Here is a 22725-nt window from a genome sequence, read left to right as displayed (position 1 = left end):
TGAATTCTATAAATACACCAACACTCAGCTGGGAAAAAAAGAACTTGAAAGGCATCTGAAATGAAAATACACTTTTTTCCCATCATTGGCCAAGTGTTTTCTCTCCGTCTTCCCCCCCTTTGATTGCGGGGTAAGCACTTGGATTTTGAACCATTAGCCTCCATGGGTAAGAGAAGTTTCCTTGACAAAGCCCTTGTAGGCAGGCAGAGCCAAACAGCGCGTTAACCCTGGCCATCCCGCACAGAAAATCCCTTTGCTTCCTTCCTCAGAGGTCTGTTACAGTCCTTCATCCAGACTCTGCTGAGCCAGGTTTCAGCCAGTTTAGGAGGTTGATTGAATGGCTTTGGGATTGGGCAGACCTGTGTTTGAGTCTCGACTTAGCCAGCTACTAGCTGTGTGACTTTGGGTCCTCTACTAACTCTCCAGGCCTCAATGTCCTTAATTATAAGACGGGAAAAAGCAATACTGTCCTTTCAGCATTGTTGTGAGGCTTAAATGAGATGATGTGGGAGGCGGCAGTGTGCTGAAATGAAGTTAGGCCTCACTCCATGCGATGCTTGGAATTCGGCTAGAAAGCCAGGGCGGCTGGGAGACGGGCGTAGTTCAACTGACTTCACAAGGCCTTATTGCTCATCATTTTTGTAATTCAATAGATAATTCTATTCATAATTAATTCAGTCTGCCCTTCCAGGTCCCCATTCTGCCATTTCCTTCCCTGGGAGGCCAGTCTGCATGGATGACCTCAAGGGGTTGCCTGCCCCTTTGGCGCCCTGCTGGCTTTCGCTAATGGGAAGCCAGTCTGGGTGATCAGAGGGTGGGAGTGACGTGAAGTCAGACTGGCTGTATCTAAAGGCTCCTCATACTAGGCAGCCTTCTCCATACTCTGCTCTGTTGGGCTTCTGGTGCCTGTTCTCTTCTCTGGCTGCTTCAGGCTTAGGGCAGCCATGGCTGGTAACCTTGTTGGTTTCCCTAAACCCGGTCCACACTTTTATAAATAGTCCTTTATTAAGTTCTCTTCAATTGCCCAGAGTGTGCCATCTTTATCCTGCCAGGACGCTGACTGATACAGAGGTTATCCATTTCAGTCCACTACTCAGATTTGCAAGAGGAAGTATATGATTTTAAAACCAACTGAAAGCCAACTCTGAGCCTCCATCCTGTCATTATTTGGCATCTCCCCCTCATACACATCCTGGGAGGTGCCAAGTCCCTGGGCTTTGTTGCAGTGGGAAAGCTTTAGAGAGTCACTTGAAGTCTTCTGTCAATGGCCCATCCTGGTGACTGCTCAGTCACCCACCCATCATCGCAGGCTGCCTGGCCCTTTCAGATCCAATGGCATTAATGCTTGCATGTCAGGCCTGGGACAAGGAAAGCTTTGGCCACAGTGGAAGCCACCAGACTCATGGTGTGGCCTTGGGGTATTTCCCCCTTCTCGGGAGCTGGCCTGGAATGATCAACCTGTGACCCTTTCCCAGTCTTCTTAGCATCTCCCTTCTCTCTTCTTACTTTATAAGGAACCCTTTTCTCTTTTTCCCCCACTGAGGACAACCAGCATAATCTCCTCCAAAGACTTCAAACCTTTACAAAAACAGGAGGTACAGCTTCTGATTCCAACCTGCAAAACTCAAGACAATGCAAATTGTTTCAAGAGGAGGGAAAACAGAAGGAGTACACACATAAATTAATATTTTAATAAATTCTGATACACATGTGTTGTATTTAACAAAGTTCCTGACATACAGTAAGCACTCAGTGATGAAATGGATTATTATTTGAGCCCAGTAAGCATGTTAGGTGCTTCCTATTTTTCAATCCATATTTATAACTGAGGAATTAATATGAATTGCATATTATCTTGACTCTTTGAAATTGCTCGTTAATCTCACAAACCCATTAAAAATACAATTTGACAAAAATGTAGTACCAAGCACATATTGAATAAGACCTCTGCCATGTCATCCATTCAGGTGAAAATTTCACATATTATTTCTCTTTTTTACCTTTTAGGAAAGCACACTCTGCAACTAAACATACCCACAGGATTAACTTGCCAGAGCAGAGACAATTTGGGATATCTGCAAAACTCAATTCAGGTTTCCATTTAAATTTAGTTTCTTTCATCTCCAAGTAACCTAGATGGCTAAGGCATTAAATGACAATTAATGGATAACAGAATAACCCACTTCCGAATTTGTTCCTGTGTCTGGGTCATTTTTCCCAGTTTTAAAAGAATGAGATAAAGTGGGCAATGTGCAGAGTAGCCCCAGATGGGATAGCATCTTGAAAACTGGCATTCGCTGAATACTCGTGCAGAATCCAGAAATATCTCATGGTCAGGATGAAAGGTCTAAATTTAATACCAAAAACAGAAAATTGGCTTGGCTTCTCTGTACTCTGCACAGGAAAGTTCTTGTTTGGAAATTCTGAAATGTGAAGGGGCAGGAGACATTATGTTCACAGCATCCTCAGGTTTTTGTGGGGACCTAGAGGGACTGCTGTTATCCCATGATACCTTTTGGCCCACAATTGAAGAAAGATAATTTGTTGGTAGGAAATCAGGGAGAAAGTTCACATTGATACAGATATTCCCCACAGTAAGTATAGGCTCATTTCTTTCTCTTCTGGTTTTGCTTTCCCAGCTTTTAAGATTCAACCACCTTCCCTGACCACCTGTACAGGACATCTGTTGTTCCTGTTTGCATAGCATCTCTACCTCTGGTAACAGAATTTGACCCTTCCTTTTCAGGAGTCACCGTCACCCAGTCTATTATTGTGTCCACCAAAGTATAGCAATTGATTCAAGAATGGTCTAACACACTTCAGAGCAATGAAAGTCAGCCCTGGGAATTTGCTAGAACTATTGAAGAAAAGATTGTACTTTTACTGAGGTTGCTAGGCTGGAAAAATGTAAGCCTCCTGCTACTAACAGCCCATTCAGAGGAAAGTGGGGATAAGAGACAGCGAGATGGATGGAGAAAGAATGTCACAGCATCTCTGAGCTCATAGATCCGGCCATACCTGAAGGTAGTAATATCCTGGGACTTTACAATTGCATGAAATAATGACCCCTCCTTATTTTTATCTTGTATTAAACTGAGTCTTGAAAAATACACTTGACCAGCAGTGATTTTTTTTCCCCCTCCCTCAAAATAACCAGAGCAGAGGTTCACAGATGTGTATGTTCCTTCCAGTATCTACAAGATTAAATTAAGGGAGTTGGAAGGGGCCGCTTCCAGTTTCTCTTTCACCTCCTCTACACCCCTTCCCACCCTCTCCTCCACCGGAGGCCAGTGAACATTTAAAGTTCATGTCTACATAACATCATTTTCTTATCAGAGGGCTTCTGGTGAGAAGCAGATTGGGAATTTTAGTGCTTTGGTAACAAGGGATGAGTAGGTTTCAATAAGTCTGTTGTTACAACCAAAAACTGCTGAAGAATCCACATCTTGGATCCTGTAGTCTACAACCATGAGCACCCAAGAGACCACAAATTAACAACAATTGAAAGAAAAACACAAACCCAAGAATGAATGGACACCCCCCCCATACACACACACACTTACCCATATCCCTGATGTACTCGTACACACCCTGCTCACCTGACTGAGTCAATGGAAGTGCTTTACTCATACGAGAGTGGAGGGATGGACACCAAAGTTCATAGCAGTATTGTTCATTATGTTCAAAAGTGGAAACAATCCAAATTTCCATCAACCGATAAATGGAGGAACAAAAATTCATACAATGAAATATTCTGCCATAAAAAGGAATGATGTACTGACACACACTACAACCTGGATGGACCTTGAAAACATTGTACTAAGTGAAAAAAGCCAGACACAAACAGCCACATATTTTATGATTCCATTTAATAGGAAATGTCCAGAAAAGGCAAATCCATAGAGAAGAAAAACAGATTAGTGGTTGTCAGGGCTGGGAAGTGGCATTATTTTGTTTTTATTGCAAACTGGGAGATGATGGCTAAAGGGAACGGGGTTTCTTCTTGGGGTAATAAAAATGTTCCGGGATTAGATAGTGGTGGTGGTTGCATAACTTTGTGAATATGCTAAAAGAAATTGAAATGTATACTTTAAATGGATGAATTGTATGCATGTGATTATATCTTAAGTCTATTAAACAAAAAGGAGAGAGAGGGTAGAAGTAGGAATCTTTCCAAAGGGCTGTCTCATATGACTGGGACTTCCGTTCACCTATTAAAAGTGTCAAATATAGTTCAGCCAAGAGGAATCTTTGGAAGCTTGCAAGGAAGACAAGATAGCATCTAAGGAAAAGCAAAAGTCTTCACGTGGGTGGCTTGACTTGGGGTAGCGATGCCTTCACTGTTGTGAAACTTGCTGAGAAGCTCTTGGACATCTCATTGAGTCTTTTTATCGTAAATGAATCGGGATGGTAGCCCGTTGTCATGCAGGGTGTCATGTGGGGTCTCAGCTCCTGGCTCTGTCCCCACACAGGTCTTCCTTTGGCCTGTGTTTGGGCCCTAAATATAGGTAGGGACCCAACAATGTGCAGGCTTATGTCTCTCTTTTTTGCTTCAAGTTGAAATATAAACTTCTCAATATATGGATTTCAGGAAGCGTGCTTCACATTCTTTCCCATGTTCCAGAGCAATCACATTAAGCATAAAATCCATTCAAGTTTGAGTGCAAAGAGTGGATTCCATTGCTTACTGGAATTTACACAGGACTGTATTCTCATAACTGAAATGTTATGTTTCAGTAACAGCAACAACAAGCAGAGGAGGAACCAGAAACTACTAGATAAACCAGTATTATCTTTGTATAGCCTACATCTGTAGAGTCTATAAAAGGAGCAAATCTAACTATCTCCTTTTTTAAAAAGGAGGGGAAGAAAGGTTAGTTTTTAGCTCTTCCAATATCAGGCACTATTCTAATCGCTTTACCTGTAGCAACTCACTTAATCCTCACATCAACCCTTTTGAGGAAGGTTTTATTATAGCCACATTTTGTAGATGAGAGAAGCTCAGAGAGGTAAGGCCACACAATGGCAGACCCAGGATTCAAATCCCGGCAGCCAGGAGAATGTCCTAACACACACAGTAGGATTAATTAATTATGTAACTCCTTGTATGAAACTTATTGTTTCTCCCAGAGTTATTTAATTTGTCAAGGTTTTAAGTGTTGCCTCCTCCTGGTCATGAGTATCTATCTGTGAGCTGGGACTGCTCTCGGTTTCTCTCCAAGCACCCTGCAGAGTGTCTTCACTTGATAGTTCAATGGTCAGAAGGCAGCCAGCACTGGACCCATCTTGGAGTGTTCTGTTCCCTCTGCTTGATAAACTCTCCCCTTTCCTGTTTGGCTAGTTTTTACTGATCCTTAAACATCACTCTGTCTGATGGAATCTCTTCTGATAGTATGGTCTTTTCAGCCCCAGATAAACTTCTGGGCTTCCCCATCATTGGGTCCTTTTATATTTATCGCAGTTGCTTAGGTGTTGCCCATTCACTTGTCTCCCTGCACTAGACTGTCAGCTCCAGAGGACAGGGGCCAGTAATTCCTGCTCTCCCCTGACTGCATCCCCAGCAGCCAGCACAGTACAAGGCATATGGAAGCCTAACGGGGAATTTGTTTTGTTAGAAGTCTGATGCTAAATCTATAGTTGGTTTCTTCCAAGATGTTTGAACAAGCAACTAAGTTTTCAGGAGGTGAGGAATTTCACTTTTTCCCACATTTTTTCATTGCCACTAGGCATCACAAAGTTCAGTGGTCTCCAGTTTAATGGGGGAGGGTTTCAAAATACCATTCACCAAGTAAGGCCTCTCCCAAGCCAGTTAGTGCTTTGGGGGGTGGGGGGAGGGGGTTCTGTTCCAGTAGACTTCCTGGCCTCATCTGTAATCTGGGCAGATCTTTCTTCTGCTTACCTCATAGGACGTGAGCTCCATGAAGGCGCAAGGAGGACTTCATTCATTTCTGCAGGTGCCTAAAAAGAGGCTCTTAGAAGCCCTAAGGAGCCTTAGGCATTTCCTTTTTTTTTTTTCCAGGCTCTCAGCCTATTAAAAAAATGACTGGAATTAAAAAATTTAATTCCCAGTACAGGCTACTTGGCCCAGTAATGTGACAAAGAAACTGAAATCTATGATGAATGTATCTTCTTTTAACCCTGCCAGAGACCACAGTTATTCCTATGTCTGACCTAATTTGGAGATGCTTATATCAAAAACCTAAATATGAAGCTCAGGCCAAATGCTTCCTAAACCTAAATCCCGCTGGCCCTTTTTGGAAGCAAGGAAGGGAGGAAAAGAGGGAAGGAAGGAAGGAAGGGGCAGACTCATTTAACTTGGGTCAATGAAGAGAATGTTTGTAAACGCAAACTGCAGAACGTTCGGAAAGGTTTATTATCGGTAACAACCCCAAATTCTCTACGCTGCCCACAGTGGCTCAGAGCCGAGGAACCCACTCGGCACGAGGGCCCAGCATCCCTCATCCCTCCGCCTTTCGCCCTCTAGGGCCTCGGCCGCAGCGCGCGCTCCCCTGCCCCGGCCCCCGGAAACGCGCCGGCCCTCCTTGCCGGAAGTGACGCGCGCCACTGCCTAGCAACCGTTGCCAAGGAGTTCGTCTCTAGGATCCTACTAGACCCCCGGATACCTCCTGGGGGTGGGGGAAAGTGGTTCCGTGAGGAGAATTTGAGGTAACTTCTCCAACTCGCTGTCGGAAATCTCTCCGAACCCCGAAATAGGAGAGAACGCCCTTCCCCTCCCCTTCCCAGTGCAGCATCTCGCCAGTGAAGGGGTCGCAGCAGTTAAAGCCCCACATCGGGGGTCGGCCACTGCGGCGCCTCGCCGTGATCCGGGCCTTGCCCCGGGTCAGATGTGGGCCCCCTATCTCCTCTCCTGGGCCCCGGGGTCGGGGGCACAATTTTTGGGAATCCTACGAGTCTGCTGGTCCAGCGGCCGTGCCAGCCTGAGACCAGGGCAGCGTGGTTTCTGTCCCGAGTTGTGCCAGATAAACGCTTGTCCTGGTTTTAATTCTTACCCCTCCCCGCCCCCTCGGGTTCTTACGAGGGTAAGTGCTTGTGAATTAGTGTGGCGACTTTCCGCTGGAAGAGGGAGAGTAATTGCTTTTGCTAATTTTAGAGCACAGAGCCCGTTGGGCATAGACAGCCAGTACCTGTTCAGGGCATCTTTGTCCTTAGTGGGTGACCATCTCTGGTGGGCAACCAGCGGGAAACCCAACTAGTTTCTTGTCCTCTCCTTGATAACGTTTTACTCGTTTATTCAAATGTTTGTTTTGAAAGGGAAAAATTGATATATATATATATATATGCATATATATATAATTTCAGAATCACTAAAAATTATATAGGTGTGTGAGGGTTATGACATGGACTTTCACTTCAAATACTTTTGAAAACTTGTATCTCCAATGTGGGTTTTAATTTATGTAAAGGTTTTCTCTTCACAGCTTAAAAAAAACTTCAAATTTATAAACTACATTGATTATCCTTTCTACTGTTTTTGACTTATTTTTTAACAATAATAATCATTTACTCATAATTTTATGATTATGGAGAAATGCTAATGTCTTTACATTTTAATGTTTTCTAAATATCCATCTCCAACCACCGAATTTAAGAAACCTATTTCAGAGCAAGATGCATGCTGCCCCAACTAATGCCTTGGATAAAAAAATAACATGGTTAAAAATTATTAAGGAGTACTGAAGTTTTTTTTTTCTGTTTTTTTTTTTACCAGTTCATTTTTTAATTCATTTTTTAACATTGCTGGTTAAAAAAATTGCCTGCCTGCAAAATTTCTCCTACTTTTCCCCTCATTAAACAAGTGATACCTTCATGCAGGAAACACTAGGAACGTTGGTAAAGCTGTTTCAGCAATTAAATAATCAGATATTCCTTTTTTTTTAATTAGTTTCAGGTGTACTGCATTTTTTTTTTAAGTATGATCTTCCTCACTGCTCACCTACTTAACACTTACGTGTGTTTTTTTACCTTGGGCCTATGAACTTCATTGAGTCTAGCGGAAGAAGTCACTATTTTAGATGCAGTGTATTCAAAGATGGAATTAGGCACAGATACATCCTCATGGAATTTACAATTTAGTAGAGAAAAGAAAATGGACATAAGTAACTAGTACACAATAGAAAAGTGCGGTCAACTTGGAGGGCAGGCGCTGTTATTCTGATGCAGAACCTGGGGGATAGCTTGAGAAAGATTTCCTGGAGGAACGTGCATTTGGATGGCAGAGCTTGAGAAACAGTTAGGATTTGCACTACTGGAGAGGGAAGAAGGGAGAGCAGTTCTAGGCAGAGAAAACAGCATTAACTGAAGGCAGAGGTGGAACAGCTGGAGAGCCGTGACCATTTCAATCTGCTGAAGTTTGAAAGGGTGAAAAGTAACGATTTGGAAATAAAGTTGGGAAGGGCTAAATCGAGCTGATCTTGAAGTGTCTCAAAATCCAAGAAGTTTGAACTGTATTTTGTAGGCAATGAGAAACCTACAAATGACTTGGAATGGGAGAGGTGGGGACCTGGAGCATGAGCCTGTTACCTTATTGAAGGTAAAGTTAATGTAGGCCTGACTTCCTCAACGGTGACAGAGCCGATGCCTATGAGTAGAAAGTGCTGCGTGGAGGAAACCAAAACAAAATAAGTGAAAGGTTAAAGCTGCAGCCTCTACTCAGCTTCCGCTGGGTGTGGCCACGCAAAACTGTGGGCCCAGGGCTGCCAGATCTGATTTTTCAAGAGATAGTGGAAATCTGGATTTTCACGTAAAAATATCTCCCAATTTTTAAACATGGGCTACTACTAAAAAATAATAAATAAGTGAGTGGGATTTAGTATTCATTTGTCCGTGTTAATTCAGGTGATTACTATCGCACCAGATATATGTACAAAAACATCTGGCATTAAATATTAACAGTATATATTATAGCATTCATAGTAAAGTCTTCACACTCTGATTTCTTTCAACAAAATAATCCTGGTCACAGCTTTTGTATGTTATGTAGAATTGTATTTTTCATGCTCACTTCCTGTAAACTTAGTATTGTTTTTTTCCTGAATATTGTTGTCAATATTGAGGAATATTTTTTTCTCTACTTTTACTCTTTAAGTTATTAGACCTAATTATGAGTGATCAAATCAAATCCATTGTGGACAGTCTCAATAAGGAGCCTTTTAGGAAGAACTATAATTTAATCACATTTGATTCCCTGGAGCCGATGCAACTGTTACAAGTTCTCAATGATGTTCTGGCAGAGATTGACCCAAAGGTAAGAGTTTTTCCTTCCTCTGTGATGAAAAAGGTGGCAGGAAAACCAGTTTCTGCCTCTAAATATCTGTCTTGGGCAAATTATTTAACCATCGAGGCCTTATTTTCATAAGATCTTATTTTACAGGCCTTATGCTTGCAGTGCAATAGTAAATGATCTTTAAGTTTTTTCCATTAGTGCAAAAATTACAGTATCTACTTGTACCTTAGCGACTCTACTTCCAGACATACATAGAGTGGGTCCTGGAATGAAAATGCTTTCATAAAAGGTTTTATTGTATTGCAAGTCAGCTCATGTCTCTTGTCTACCGTTTTCCACTGGAGACTTTTAAGCGTGACATTTTTAATATGAATCCTGATCTGACTTGTATGCACTGTCACATGGAATCTGGGGACCTCCATACTTAATCTGTTCTATGAAGAGACCATTGTGCCTGTTACGCTCCAGCAGAACAATTTTGTGAGTTTAAATATTGTTCTTTGTTAGACATAATAGCAATAACCTATTTTTTCAATTTTTTTCTTTGTTAGCAAGTTGTTGATATCAGAGAGGAGATGCCAGAGCAGACAGCCAAACGGATGTTGAGCCTTCTTGGTATCCTTAAATATAAACCTCCAGGAAGTGTCATGGACATGTAAGACTCTCATCACTTGTTGCTTTCTTAAAACAATGCTTTACTATCCAAACCTTCCTAGGGTGTTATCAGTCTTCCTTGACAATTCCTGGTCTCCCTAAGCCAATGGCCTCCAAACATCATTGACTTTCAAAATAATCTTGAACTTTTCGTGTTATTTTGTCATGCAAATTATTTAACCATCGAGGCCTTACGAGGGTCCGTTTGTTCTCCTAATCAAGAAAGTCAGGCAAATCTATTACATTTTGTCATCTGTAGCCATCCTAGATAAAAACAGTACCTTAAACCTGCCCAGTCAATGAAGTGAAGTATTAAGGCTGACTGTCCTAGTTAATGGTTCCAACACAACCTTCCCATATATTCTAGTGATACATATGTTAAAGGCCTAATTTTATGTTTATTGTTGATGTACAGACTGATTTTAGAATAGCTTTGGTTTTATCTTTTTAAAATAGTCATGGAATGCAAGCAGCATATTGTAAATCAGATTTTGAGTAAATGTGACTTCTTTTCAAGGTTTACTTATCAACCTGTGTGTGTGTGTGTGTGTGTTCTTTCCATAGGAGTACTTTTCGTCAGGGTCTGGTGATTGGAAGTAAACCTGTAATTTACCCAGTGCTCCACTGGCTTCTTCAGAGGACTAATGAATTGAAGAAAAGAGCATATTTAGCCCGTTTTTTAATAAAACTTGAGGTACCCAATGAGTTTCTTCAGGATGAAACTGTGGCTGATACCAATAAACAGGTAGTCAATATATAAATATTATTTTTTAACTGTAATGGTGATTTCAAGGTGCACATGTTCAAATATGTGTGAATCTCTATTTTCTGTCTCTATATTTCTAGGTAGCACCAAAAAGTAAAGCAGTTATCAGCTAATGTTCAACTGTAATCATGTATCAATATATTGACTTTGCACCAATTCAGTGATAGGGGTTTGTGGATAGAAAAAAGAAACCTTTTAAGTTAGGATTTGAAGATAATCTATTACTTAAGAATTGTGGGTAGACAGGATCCTGGGTGTGGGACTGCAAGGCACTTTGCTGATCAGTTACGTGACTGTACAATTTGTCACCCGAATCAGAGAGAAAGGGGCTGTCATGACAATTACACCAGGACAGAAGGTGTAAATTGACACTATCTCAGATAAACTGGCATGTACGAGTCCCCAGAAAGATTGTATATAGATAAAGAAGCTAGGCTTGCAATCTCAGAGGACTTTCCAGTCAGGCAGAAGGTAGACAAAGGGCCAGGATTTTGAAATTTCAGTACACTTTTCTCACTAGAGTTTTGGGGTTAATACTGGGTTTGGGCCTTAAGGTCTTAAAGCTCATTACTGCTAAGGATTCTGGCTGGTCTGGCTCCTGTGTCCTGGGATTCAAAGTACATTGCTGATCAGAGACTATGGAAAGAGAGGATTCAGGGCTAAGATTCCAAAGGCTTTTGATTTAAAAAAACGAAAAAGTGCCTGTGTTTATCACTTTGTGCTTTTATTCCATAATGTGTACCTAGACTGATTTGTGCCAGTTGTGAGTGGTTTGTCAGTCTGTCTCTCCCAATAGACTGTTAAGTCTATGAAAACAAGTATCATGTCTTATCATCTTTTTACCTCCAGGATTTTGTAGAGTTGCTTCTATATGGTCTCTGCTCAAAATTTGAATTGCATCAAAATAACTACATGTTTTTTCTTCCATATTTTTTTTATTTTGGGTAGCCATGGCAGTAACTCAAAATAGAGCCAATGTTGATCTCTTAAGACATTTCTGGGGTTGAAAGTTTTATGCAAACATTATATCAAATATTATATTAGATGCCATTGGAGAAATATAGCAGAACGAGACCACCCCAGCCCCTACCTTTGAAAGCTTTATATAATGTAGGAAATAGGGAAGTGTAAATGCGAAATATTTTCTCCTCCCTATACTCCTCCAACAATAAATTTGATAAAAACGAATTCCTCTGAAGGCAGTTTATTAATAGTTTTTACTAAATATGCCCAGCTAATTAATGGAAGAATTAATGATAATAAAGACATATTTGTTCTTGAAGCATTTCTGAGGTGTGTATATAAAATGGCTTACACCTTAGCCACTCATTTAGCCAAGACCTAATAAAAAAATGAAGATGATCTCTCTGAATAAAGAATTTTAGAATGATTTATAGATTTGTAGGATATGATCAGTCAAGAAAAATATTAATTTCCTGTCATTGCCCACAAAAAAAATACTATTTTTTTAAACTTTTGGTAAGAGTTGACATTCATTAATCTATTTTTTTATTGAACACTTATATGAGTTATGCACTGTACTAGGCCCCAGGGATACAAAAGTATACATGATCAATATGATTCTTGTCTTTTTAGCTCTCACTATCTAAGGGAGGGAGACAGACAAGTAATTAGACAGTTATAATTTTACGTTTTATCTAGTCTGATATCATGATATAGGGCTAGAAAAGCCTTCCGTGAAGGTAATGGTATCTACGCTGAGACCTGAAGGATGAATAGGAGTTACCCAGGATGAGAGAGTCATACAGTATTCTCAGAGGGAATAGTGTGTGTAAACGGGAGGGGAGAGTGTGGAATGTTCCAGGGGCTAAAAGATTAATGTGGCTAGAATATAGAGTGTGAGGTAGGAAAGTAACCAAAGAGGAAGCGGAAGAAGTATTTAGTGACCAGATTGTACAGACCTACTTTTTTGTGTCCTATATAAATGTTTAAAGATGTATTTTTAATTCTGTTCTTGTAATGATTTAAGTAATTACTGTAAGTTAATAGATAACTTGATGAAGAAAAGTCTACTGGTTCTAGTCATTAGTTTATAAGTTTTTTAACTTGTTCTTTTAGTATGAAGAATTGATGGAAGCCTTTAAAGCTTTGCATAAAGAATGTCAGCAGCTTAAGACATCTGGATTTTCTACCGCAGAAATAAGAAGGGTAAAGAAAAGAAAATACAATATTTTTTAATTTGAATAATACTAGCTTTATCATTTTTGATTTTAGTTAATTCAGTATGAGTTTTAAGACAATATGGAAACTTAGTGATAGCAAAAGACAGGTTTTGTTTTGTAGGACCTCTGCTAGTTCTTCACTGAAGAAATGAATGAGGCCAGAGTAAATTCACAATGAGTCCTTGTGTACTATAGACCACTACTATGGATATAGATATAGATATCTGATATATATTATAAAAAGTAGGGAAAAGAACAACAAGGAAAAAATTCTCCAGTTGTTAACATTTTGTTGTATATCCTGTCAGGCATGTGTGCATGTGTGTGGTGTGTGTTTGGGATCACACTGTCCATGATTATTTGTGTTTTGCTTTTTAAATCATTATATCATAGAATGTTATCTTTCTACAAAATGATGATTTTTAGTGACTAAATAGTACTCCATAGTATGGATAGTTTAACCATGTTTGTTTTTTTGTTTTTTTTTTAATTTTTTATTTTTATTTTTTGCTATTATAGATAATGCTATGATTGTCTTCTACATAAATTTATTTTTGCATATCTGTGATTATTTTCTTAGAATACATTTCTAGAAAGGGAATTACTTTTTTAAAGCACATGGAAAGTTTTAGGACTTTTGATGCATGATACTTAATGTTCTCCAAAAAATGTTTTACATTCTCACCAGGCATGTAAGTTCTTTCCCCAAATATTTGCTGATTCTCACTTTCATGGACGTTGTATTTTTATGATTCCTGAGTTATCAATGCCATCTTTACCTTCTAACTCAATCAGGAAACACTGGGAGTTGCTTCTGCAGGGAGGCCTTCCCTGATTCCCTAGATAGATTAGTTCCCCCAGTTCTTTTCATTTTATAACACTCATTATACTTATAATTACTTTAATATCTGTCTTCCCAACTGTATTTAAGCCCTATGAGGCCAAGAACCATGTCTCTATATCTTGTTCACCTCTATATTCCCATTGCCTATCATAGTGCCCTGCAAATGGTGGGTTCTCAGTAAGAGTTTGCTGAATGTATTAGGAATGAAAGATGAACTCACATCTCGTGGGGGAGAAAGACCTGTAAGTAGACACTTACAACGTAGTGTGGAAGAAGAGTGATAAATGTCCATCTACTATTTCTCTATTATGTCATATGAGTAATCAAAAATGATAACATAGGGTCTGTAATTTTAATTTCACTAATTATTACCAAAGAAAGTATTTTTGAACATATTCTTTATAGAAAACATGATTAAGTAAAAGGTAGAAAATATTTGGGGTGGCCAGATGGCTCAGTTGGCTAGAGTTCGAGCTCTGAATAACAGGGTTGCCGGTTCGATTCCCACATGGGCCAGTAGCTGTACCCTCCACAACTAGATTGAAGACAACGAATTGCCACTGAGCTCCCAGAGGGGCGGCCGGATGGCTCAGTTGGTTAGAGCGCAAGCTCTCAACAACAAGGTTGCCAGTTCAATTCCCTCATGGGGTGGTGGGCTGTGCCCCCTGCAACTAAAGATTGAAAATGGGGACTGGACTTGGAGCTGAGCTGCGCCCTCCACAACTAGATTGAAGGACAACGACTTGGAGCTGATGGGCCCTGGAGAAACACACTGTTCCCCAATATTCCCCAATAAAATACATGAAAAAAAAAATAAAAAGAAAAAAAATACTTCACTTATAATTCCATGCTCTAGTGATAACTGCTCTTGACATTTTAGTGAATCTATTTAAATCTTTTTCTTGGTATTATATATAAATGTTGTAATCTGCTGCTTTCAAGTAATGTCATATTATGACTTTTTCTCATGTCATTAGACATTCTTCTGCATAATTTTTAATGACTTTCATTGTATTATATACTATAGTTCCATTTGACAATCCTCAGACATTTGGGTCATTTCCAAATTTTAGATATAATTAGCATCTATGAGAAGCCTTATAGCAACTCAGTGACCTTTCGTGGATATGTTATTAGGACAAATTTCCAGAGGCAGAATTACTGGTCTAGAAGGTATACACATTTATTTTAAGACTTTTGATATTGTTCTTTCATACAATGAGACCAGTAGTGAGTAAGAATGCCTATTTCCCCAAATTCTATCAATACTGACTACTATGTATAGTTTTCCTTTTTAGTATTACTGTGCTAGTTAGGCTATTAGTTTTTTAGGTTTAGGAAGGATTTTTTTGTTTGATTTCTTTAGAAAATATTATGGAGCTGGTTAAAAGGAAGGTAGCTTATTTTTGAAGTCTTTATTTTTAAGAAGGGAATTGGTTAATTGACAAAACCAGATACAAAGTTATGTCTTGAAAATACCGTAGTCTTAAAAATAATTTTAATGGAAAATTGGCAGAATATATAGTTTGGTACTTAGCAGAGCAGATGGGATGTCAGCAGCTGTTGTTCATGTTTTTAGACCTACATACTTTTCATTATAGAAGATTTTTGAAAAGTCATGTGTCCATATTTGGAATCAGAACACAAATGTGCTGGCTGGCAACTTTACCTTGCTACATTATAACCTGTTTTAGTTGCTTTTCTTGATGAACACCAACCTGCCAAATAAATTACCATGTAAAGAACCCTGAGGGGAAATAGAAATGTCCTTCATCCAAATGAGGACCTTTGTTCCTTAATGCTCTGGTTATAAGTGATGAAAATGGTAGATCCATAATCACATGAAATTCTTATCTGAATTCTACAAAAAATACTTTTTCTTATCATGTCTTCTTGACCATTTTTTTTAGGATATCAGTGCAATGGAGGAAGAAAAGGATCAGCTCATTAAGAGAGTTGAACGTTTGAAGAAAAGGGTAAGGCAAGAATTAGCACTATAAGACTTTGGCCCCAAGTCCCAAGCACTTGCAAAGACTTAGGAATGCAAATAAAGATTAAGCAAGGCATGGTGTACATCTGAGGATGAACTCAAATAACACTGAAAGGGAATCTCCCTAGGCAGTAGCCCAAAATGTTTTTAAGGAGCTGGGGTGTGGAGCTTTACTGGAATCTCTAGGGAGTATGGTTTACCAAAAGGAACGGTAAGTGGATGTCTGAGTCACGTGACATGCTGATTTCTTTCTTAAACCTGACAGTAACATGTACTACTTATTTCCTCACTGTAGGTGGAGACAGTTCAGAATCATCAACAGATGCTTAAAATAGCAAGACAACTTCGAGTTGAAAAAGAGAGAGAAGAACTTCTTGCACAACAAAAACAGGAACAAAAGAATCAGGTATCCACCTAAGAGTTTATATTCTCATGATGAAAGAAATAGTTCCTTTTGGTAATTCAAATGTGAAGAAAGAATGTTAGAATTGTAGTTCATGTTTCCCATTGTGAACACGATGAAACACTTTTTTAAGAGTATTTTGTGGTGCCACCAGCAACAATACCACCTTTTGGGTTTTATACTCCGTATGTATCTGTAGACTATCCTTTTGGCCTATGCTTAACTCATGTTGTTTCAACATTACAGAATATTCATTGCTGTTGATAAAAGTTCTAGAATCTCTCAAGGGTGTCCTGAGATTCTGGGGCTATGAGAACATCCTTTCTATTCCACTGATCGTAGGATCCTTTACACTTCACTCCAGTGGCAAATAAGTAAACCATGGCAAGGCTCAAAAACACCTGTATTCCATATTCTTAGACTTTGCCTTAAGGAAAAAATAATTTGGCCAGAAAATATTACTTTTATTTTGTTCGCAGTCTGTTTTAAAACCGAGTAGACTTATGCATTAAAAATATAGTTCAAATCGTCTCCATTTCCTTCTAAATGGACAGTTTAGGTGTTGGGCTGTCTTAGAACTTGACTTGGCGTCATAGTAGTTCCACTACAGCAGTAAACTGCATTGCCTGGGCCCGGAATGGTTGCTTAGCATCAATTTCTGATTCTGAGACATCATTTGTGAGAATGCTTATATTCCTTAAAGTTAAGAAAAACGTTTTATAATAAGAAGAGCCTGGTACATATATTTCTTTGACAAAGTATTTTTCCTTGATCACCAAATTCAACAAATCATTAAAGAAAAAAATTTTTTTTTTTTTTACATGACAAGGTACTGCTTTTATATCACAAGAATTGTGTGGAACTTGTATTTTTCATTGCTTGTCTATATGAGTGGTAGGTTTTAACAGACTAAGCAAGTAATGGATCAAATTGTATTTTAAAGCTATTTCATGCAGTGCAGAGACTGCAAAGAATACAAAACCAGCTGAAAAGTATGCGTCATGCAGCTGCCGATGCAAAGCCTGAAAGTAAGTGGAAATTAATATATGGTCTAGATGATCAGAGAATATTAGCTTACATCAGTCATCTTTCGTAAAGCAATTAACTAATGGTAATTTTGGTCAAGTGATATTTCAGCATTTAGAGCACCATTTCCTAGCTAGTGAAGACACTCTTAAGTTTTCACCTGGGTTTTTAAATTCCTGTTCAGTGTTTTGTAGAGAGTGAAAGGTAATGAAAGGTAATGAAAACTGTTGTAGATGGGGGCTCTGTAGTGTGTGCCATACTTAAGATGAATGTTAAGAAAAAGATGGATGGAAGAATGTGAATCATCGTTTAAGAGCCAGGGCTATAAAAAAAAAAAGATAAAATGCTGGACCCTTAAAACTGAGTGCTTTTTCATATTTGGGGTCGTGCTAATATATAATATGAGTATCCCTGGCTCTGTTGTTACATTAGCTTTACATAGAGAATAAATTGTTTTGCTATCCCAGATTACACCCCGAAATCCATCCTAGGCATTTTTAAAGTGTTTTTGTTCATCGGAAGGGAGACCACGTAAAGTGGAAGAACAGAGCAAAGCTCCCACTGGAAGTGGAGAAATACTCCACTGTGAATACCCAGCAATAGAGAGTTAATTCGTTTCTCTGTAGTAGTCTATGAAATATTAACTCTAAGATACAATACATAGAATGGCTATAATAATGAAGACAGACAATCACAAGTGTTGGTGAGAATGTAGAGAGGAGTTGGAGCCCTCATGTTGCTGGTAGGAATGTAAAATGGTGCAACTTCTTTAGAAAACAGGCAGTTCTTCAAAATGTTACACATAGAATTACCATTGACCCCGCAATTCCATTTCTAAATATCTAAATACCCAAGAGAACTGAAAACATATGTCCACACAAAAACTTGTACAGCAATATTCATTGCAGTATTATTCATAATAGCCAACAAGTAGAAACAACCCAAATGTCCCTAAACTGATGAATGAATAAACAAAATGTGGTCTCTCCATGCAATGTAATATTATTCAATAATAAAAGGAATGAGGTATTGATACATGCTACATGTATGAACCTCAGAAACACATTAAGTGAAAGGAACTAGTCACAAAAGACCACACATTATATGATCCTATTTGTATGAAATGTCCAGCAAAAGCAAATCTATAGAGATAGAAATCAAACTAGTGATTGATGGCCTATGGTTGGGGATTGTAGGGAAGGACATTTGAGAGGGGAAAGGAAGTGACTGCTAACGGCTTCTTTTGGAGCTGATAAAATGTTCTAAAATTGGTTGTGGTGATGATTGCATAACTCTGTAAATACACTAAAAGGCATTGGATTGTACACTTAAATGGATGAATTTTATGGCATGAAAATAATATCTCAAGAAAGCTATAAAAAGAGAAAATACAGTATTTCCTTGATTCTAGACACGTATTCTTTCCCGTTGTAATTGGGATGTATCTTACATAATATGTACATTTAACATGGTATTTGTGATTTAGTTGATGGTATCTTAAAATTGATGACATCGTATAAATCAAGGGAATATGTTATATTTAATTGATATTTAAGAAACCAATGCAGTACCCTCTATAAGACGGTTAATACATGTTAACTAGTGGCTTTCCGTAGAATCTTCACTCTCAGTCATTATGAATTGAGATTCAAGCAATACCTGGGTGTTGCCATACAGTTAGTTTCTGGTGTCATTTGATTCTTTTTTTCTTTCTTTCTTTGATCAACATGTTTAATGCCACAATTTTCCATATTGTTGTGCTTTTTTTTTTTTAATTTATTGGGGTGACAATTGTTAGTAAAATTACATAGATTTCAGGTGTACAATTCTGTATTACATCATCTATAAATCCCATTATGTGTTCACCACCCAGAGTCAGTTCTCCTTCCATCACCATATATTTGTCATTTGATTCTTTATTCATTAAGTTTTCACTTTTTAGTGGAATGTTAATTTTCAAGACAAAAGAAAATTTTTAAATAATTTTTCTCCTTGGTGTAGCATATATCTTTTTAATATATGTTCTTTGGATTTGATGTGGATTCCTTCACATCTTTACTCTAAAAACATTGAGGTGAATCTTCAAAAGAAATCCATTAAATTATAGCCATTTAAAAATTAATATCAATAAGCAATTTGTTTGTCTAAGCCTACTCTTTCTAAGAAATTATTAGAACTTACCACTAATAGTGAGTTTTGGGAAATGAAGGTAATGTATGTAAGAATTGAAAGATTTTGGTATGCAGAAAAATAATTGGTTGATCAGTACAGTTTGATACAATTTAAAATGTTGGCTTGAACATGTGTTTCTGTAATATCTATTATCCTCAATTTTATTAGTTTAAATATTTCTTGCTATTATGTTTTAATTTTGACAACTAAACAGAATATCCAAAGATATTTCCAATATTAGTAATTTTTATTTGAATTGATAGTCTTTATTTTGCTTTGGCTTTCTAGTGTAAATAGAACTTGGGCCAGGAAATGCAGAATTATTTATTTAGTAACAAAATGGACAAAGTTCTGTTTGGGGCATCTCTTGGGATGTTGGTTTAAAATAGTAATGTAAGTAACATGTTAGTAGATGCTGCTAAACAAAATCAATGGCTTAATTAAGTAGTAATAGAAATAATTGGCTCAAACCAACAGTACATTAATTCAGTATTTATTGATCACCTACATATCAGGTATTATGCTAAGTGTTAGGAATAGAAAGCAAAAATATTCCTATTAATATTTTTAGGAAAATATTAATTTTTATAATTAATTAATTATAAAAAATTAATTAATTCCTACTCTGATGGAGGAGTAACAAACAGTGGACAGTTATAATGCAGCGTGATGAATTGCTGATGGAGTCTCAGCACAGGGTTCTGTGAGAACAGAGAACCAAAGCAGCAAACCCTAACACCGTGTTAAATGGCTTCCGGGACATGGTGGCCACTGAATTAAGTTAAAGTTGGAAAGGTGAGGGAGTGGAAGACATTCCACGCCAAGGCGCTGTGACCGGAAGGAACTTAAAGATAGTGGGCCGAGCAATGACGGATGAAGAAGTAGAGATAAAAGCATAAGCTTCTGACTGCTTGTCTTTGAAAAGAAGGCAAGAGAGAGAGTACCAACGAGAGACAGCACTGTGCCTACGTTGAGGAGGGTAGTGTGGAGTGGTTTTATATGCGGGAGGAAAGATACAGGAAGAAAAAGTGAGAATTGATTACCTTTCCTGTGTGCCCCCATTGCACTCCCTGCATTGCATTGAATGTTCTGTAACAGTTACCACAACATTTTCATTGTTGGTGTGTCTGCCTCTGACCCAACTCAGCTCCAGGCCCGGTCACCGAGTAGGAATTGGTCTTTCTGTTTCCAGGCCTTAGCACACTAGATTACACTCAGCAGGCATTCAGTAAATAGTCTGTTAAGTAGATGGGAGGTGGGAGCAGAGACCTTAACCCTGGATAGGAAGAAAAGGATCTTTTCCACACACAGGTGGGGAACCAAGAAAGAAAAAAAAAAAATAGTTGAAATAGAAATAAGATACTATGTACCTGTATGTATGTGTTTTTTGTGGGTGGACAGGCAGTGGGGAGCAGGAAGTTAAGGAGTTCTTGCTTTGTTTGACATCTTTCTGGGAAACTATTTAAGGGTTGTATTAAGTAGCCTAGGAAAAGAGTAGATTAAATAGATGTTAATTGATCCAGGTATTTAGTTTAATAGTATCTATCTAAACTCTTTAGTAACAAAAAATGGCTTACAAGAAGTTTCAATTTACTTAGATAACATAAAAAGTATTTTTAATGTAACAATGTAGTTTGTATTCTTTCAGAGTAACAGCCATATTATAAAACATTCATCTTTATACTCTACACATTTGTGAGATTTATTACATAAAAGAGCCTACTCATTTGATTATACAGTAGGGTCAGTGAGATGTTTTCAGAGGGTTTTTAATCAAAAAGTTTCTGAGATCTTAGTGACCTTATATTTAATTTCACCAGGATTTCAAAAGATAATTTTTTAAAAACTGCATAGAAGCATGACTTCTTTTCAAGGTCTAAGTTAAAATATATATATATATTTTTTTAAGTTAAAATTTTTAAGAGAAGAATTTAAAATGTGTTGGGAACTCTTTTTATGTTTTTTAACAGCTTTATTGAGGTGAAATGGACAAATAATAAACTGCATATATTTAAAGTATACACTTGATAACTGTTGACATATGTATACACTGATGAAACTGTCAACCTAATCACAATAACAAATATATTCATCACTCCAAATATATCCAAACATTTCCTTATGCCTCTTTGTTGTATCTCATACCTGCCCTTCTCTGCCCTCTACCCATCCCCAGGCAACCATTGATCTGGCTTTCTGTCACGATAGATTAGTTTGTGTTTTCTAGAATTAGAAACTTTTTCTAAAATAGGGAAAAGAACATTTAAGAATTTTAAATCTTTTCTCAGAAGCATTTAAGATCTTGCTCCCCGGCATATGTCATCAGTTTGGCTCAAATAGACTCATAAAAATTCTCTAAAAATTTTTAAAAAAACCTTTTAAAACATTTTCGACTTTGATTCCTTGCATCTCTGATTATATGCAGTATGTTTCAGAACTTGAAGATGGAAAAACTAGCCATCTAATAGCCAAAGAAGCCAGGATGTAGATTTAATCAGAAACCACATAGGAATGACTGCCTAATTATAGTATGATTAATTAAACACTTTCTCTTCCCTCTCTTTCCCCAGTCCCTACAAAAGGGGGGAAATTGTAGGGATGAATGGAAAATTGGTGAATTTGCCATTAATAAATTTTTTCATGTTAATATATGGTTAGCATAACAGAACTAAAAATAATTTTAAGGCTTTGGGCCAGGTTTATTAAGCAATCTACATACGTAGATTACTTAAACCGGAAATCCAGTGTTTTAAAAAGTCAAGCCAGAATTTGTAAATGTGTAATGGAAAGATCTGAAATAAACTTTTAAAAGCTCTCTAGGCTGGGAATTTATAACAAAACCATTATTCACTGAAAATCTGTGGTTGTATATTTGTGCACTCTGCCAAAATAAGAAAACTATTAAATCTTAAAGCTATAATTTAAATTGCCACTTACCTATAAACTAATACTTTACAAAATCAAAACTACTAAACATGGAAGACTGAAAACATTTATGAATGTAGACAATTTCTCTTTTTTGGATTTTAACATGTACCTTTAGTGATGTCTTCATTGCTTTGAAGCTGACAAATTATAATGTATTACCATTTATAAAGTATTATAATAGAAATGTAAATCACCTCAGAATTATTACAAAAGAAAAAGAGTAAATGACCACTTACAGAAGAAAGAACCTGGGTTAGATTTTTGTCATTTGGTTTGTGGATTTCTTAGAAGGCAAAATATGACCCAGTAGTATATCTGACTTTGCAAATGTTATTTTTGCATATTGTGGAATATAAAAGAATTAGGTGGCAATTTGGAAAGATCATAATATTACTTTTCCTTTAACTATTTAAACACTTCTTCCATGTAAATTGTCCTTTTTTGTTATCATTGTAATTAACATCAAAAGACTTCAGTGGCCAATCTTTTATGGTACTATACTTGATATTATACAT

At 37.7% G+C, this 22725-nt stretch overlaps 1 protein-coding gene across 15 annotated transcripts in view; it reads left to right on the top strand.

The window, feature by feature from the left end:
* The window catches only part of IFT81 (intraflagellar transport 81), a 148825-nt gene that overhangs the window by 73419 nt on the left and 52681 nt on the right, over positions 1 to 22725 (top strand). For 12 of the 15 annotated variants that reach the window (XM_074321753.2, XM_019733941.3, XM_074321747.2 and 9 more), the window contains 7 exons: positions 9107 to 9265; positions 9796 to 9899; positions 10463 to 10643; positions 12744 to 12833; positions 15602 to 15667; positions 15977 to 16087; positions 17028 to 17112. In XM_074321753.2, coding sequence (XP_074177854.2) covers positions 9122 to 9265; positions 9796 to 9899; positions 10463 to 10643; positions 12744 to 12833; positions 15602 to 15667; positions 15977 to 16087; positions 17028 to 17112 — 781 coding nt within the window. In that variant the 5' untranslated portion in view covers positions 9107 to 9121. Of the gene's footprint in view, positions 1 to 6517; positions 6667 to 6712; positions 7041 to 9106; positions 9266 to 9795; positions 9900 to 10462; positions 10644 to 12743; positions 12834 to 15601; positions 15668 to 15976; positions 16088 to 17027; positions 17113 to 22725 lie in introns of those variants that run through there. The other 3 variants (XM_019733946.3, XM_088801030.1, XM_074321744.2) reach the window with 3 other exon arrangements.

Source organism: Rhinolophus sinicus, chromosome 9 (assembly GCF_057876585.1).
Source record: "Rhinolophus sinicus isolate RSI-liver-muscle chromosome 9, RSI-T2T, whole genome shotgun sequence".
NCBI classification, from domain to species: Eukaryota; Metazoa; Chordata; class Mammalia; order Chiroptera; family Rhinolophidae; genus Rhinolophus; species Rhinolophus sinicus.
The sequence above is the reverse complement of the archived record's forward strand: the minus strand, read 5'-3'. Positions and strand labels throughout refer to the sequence as shown.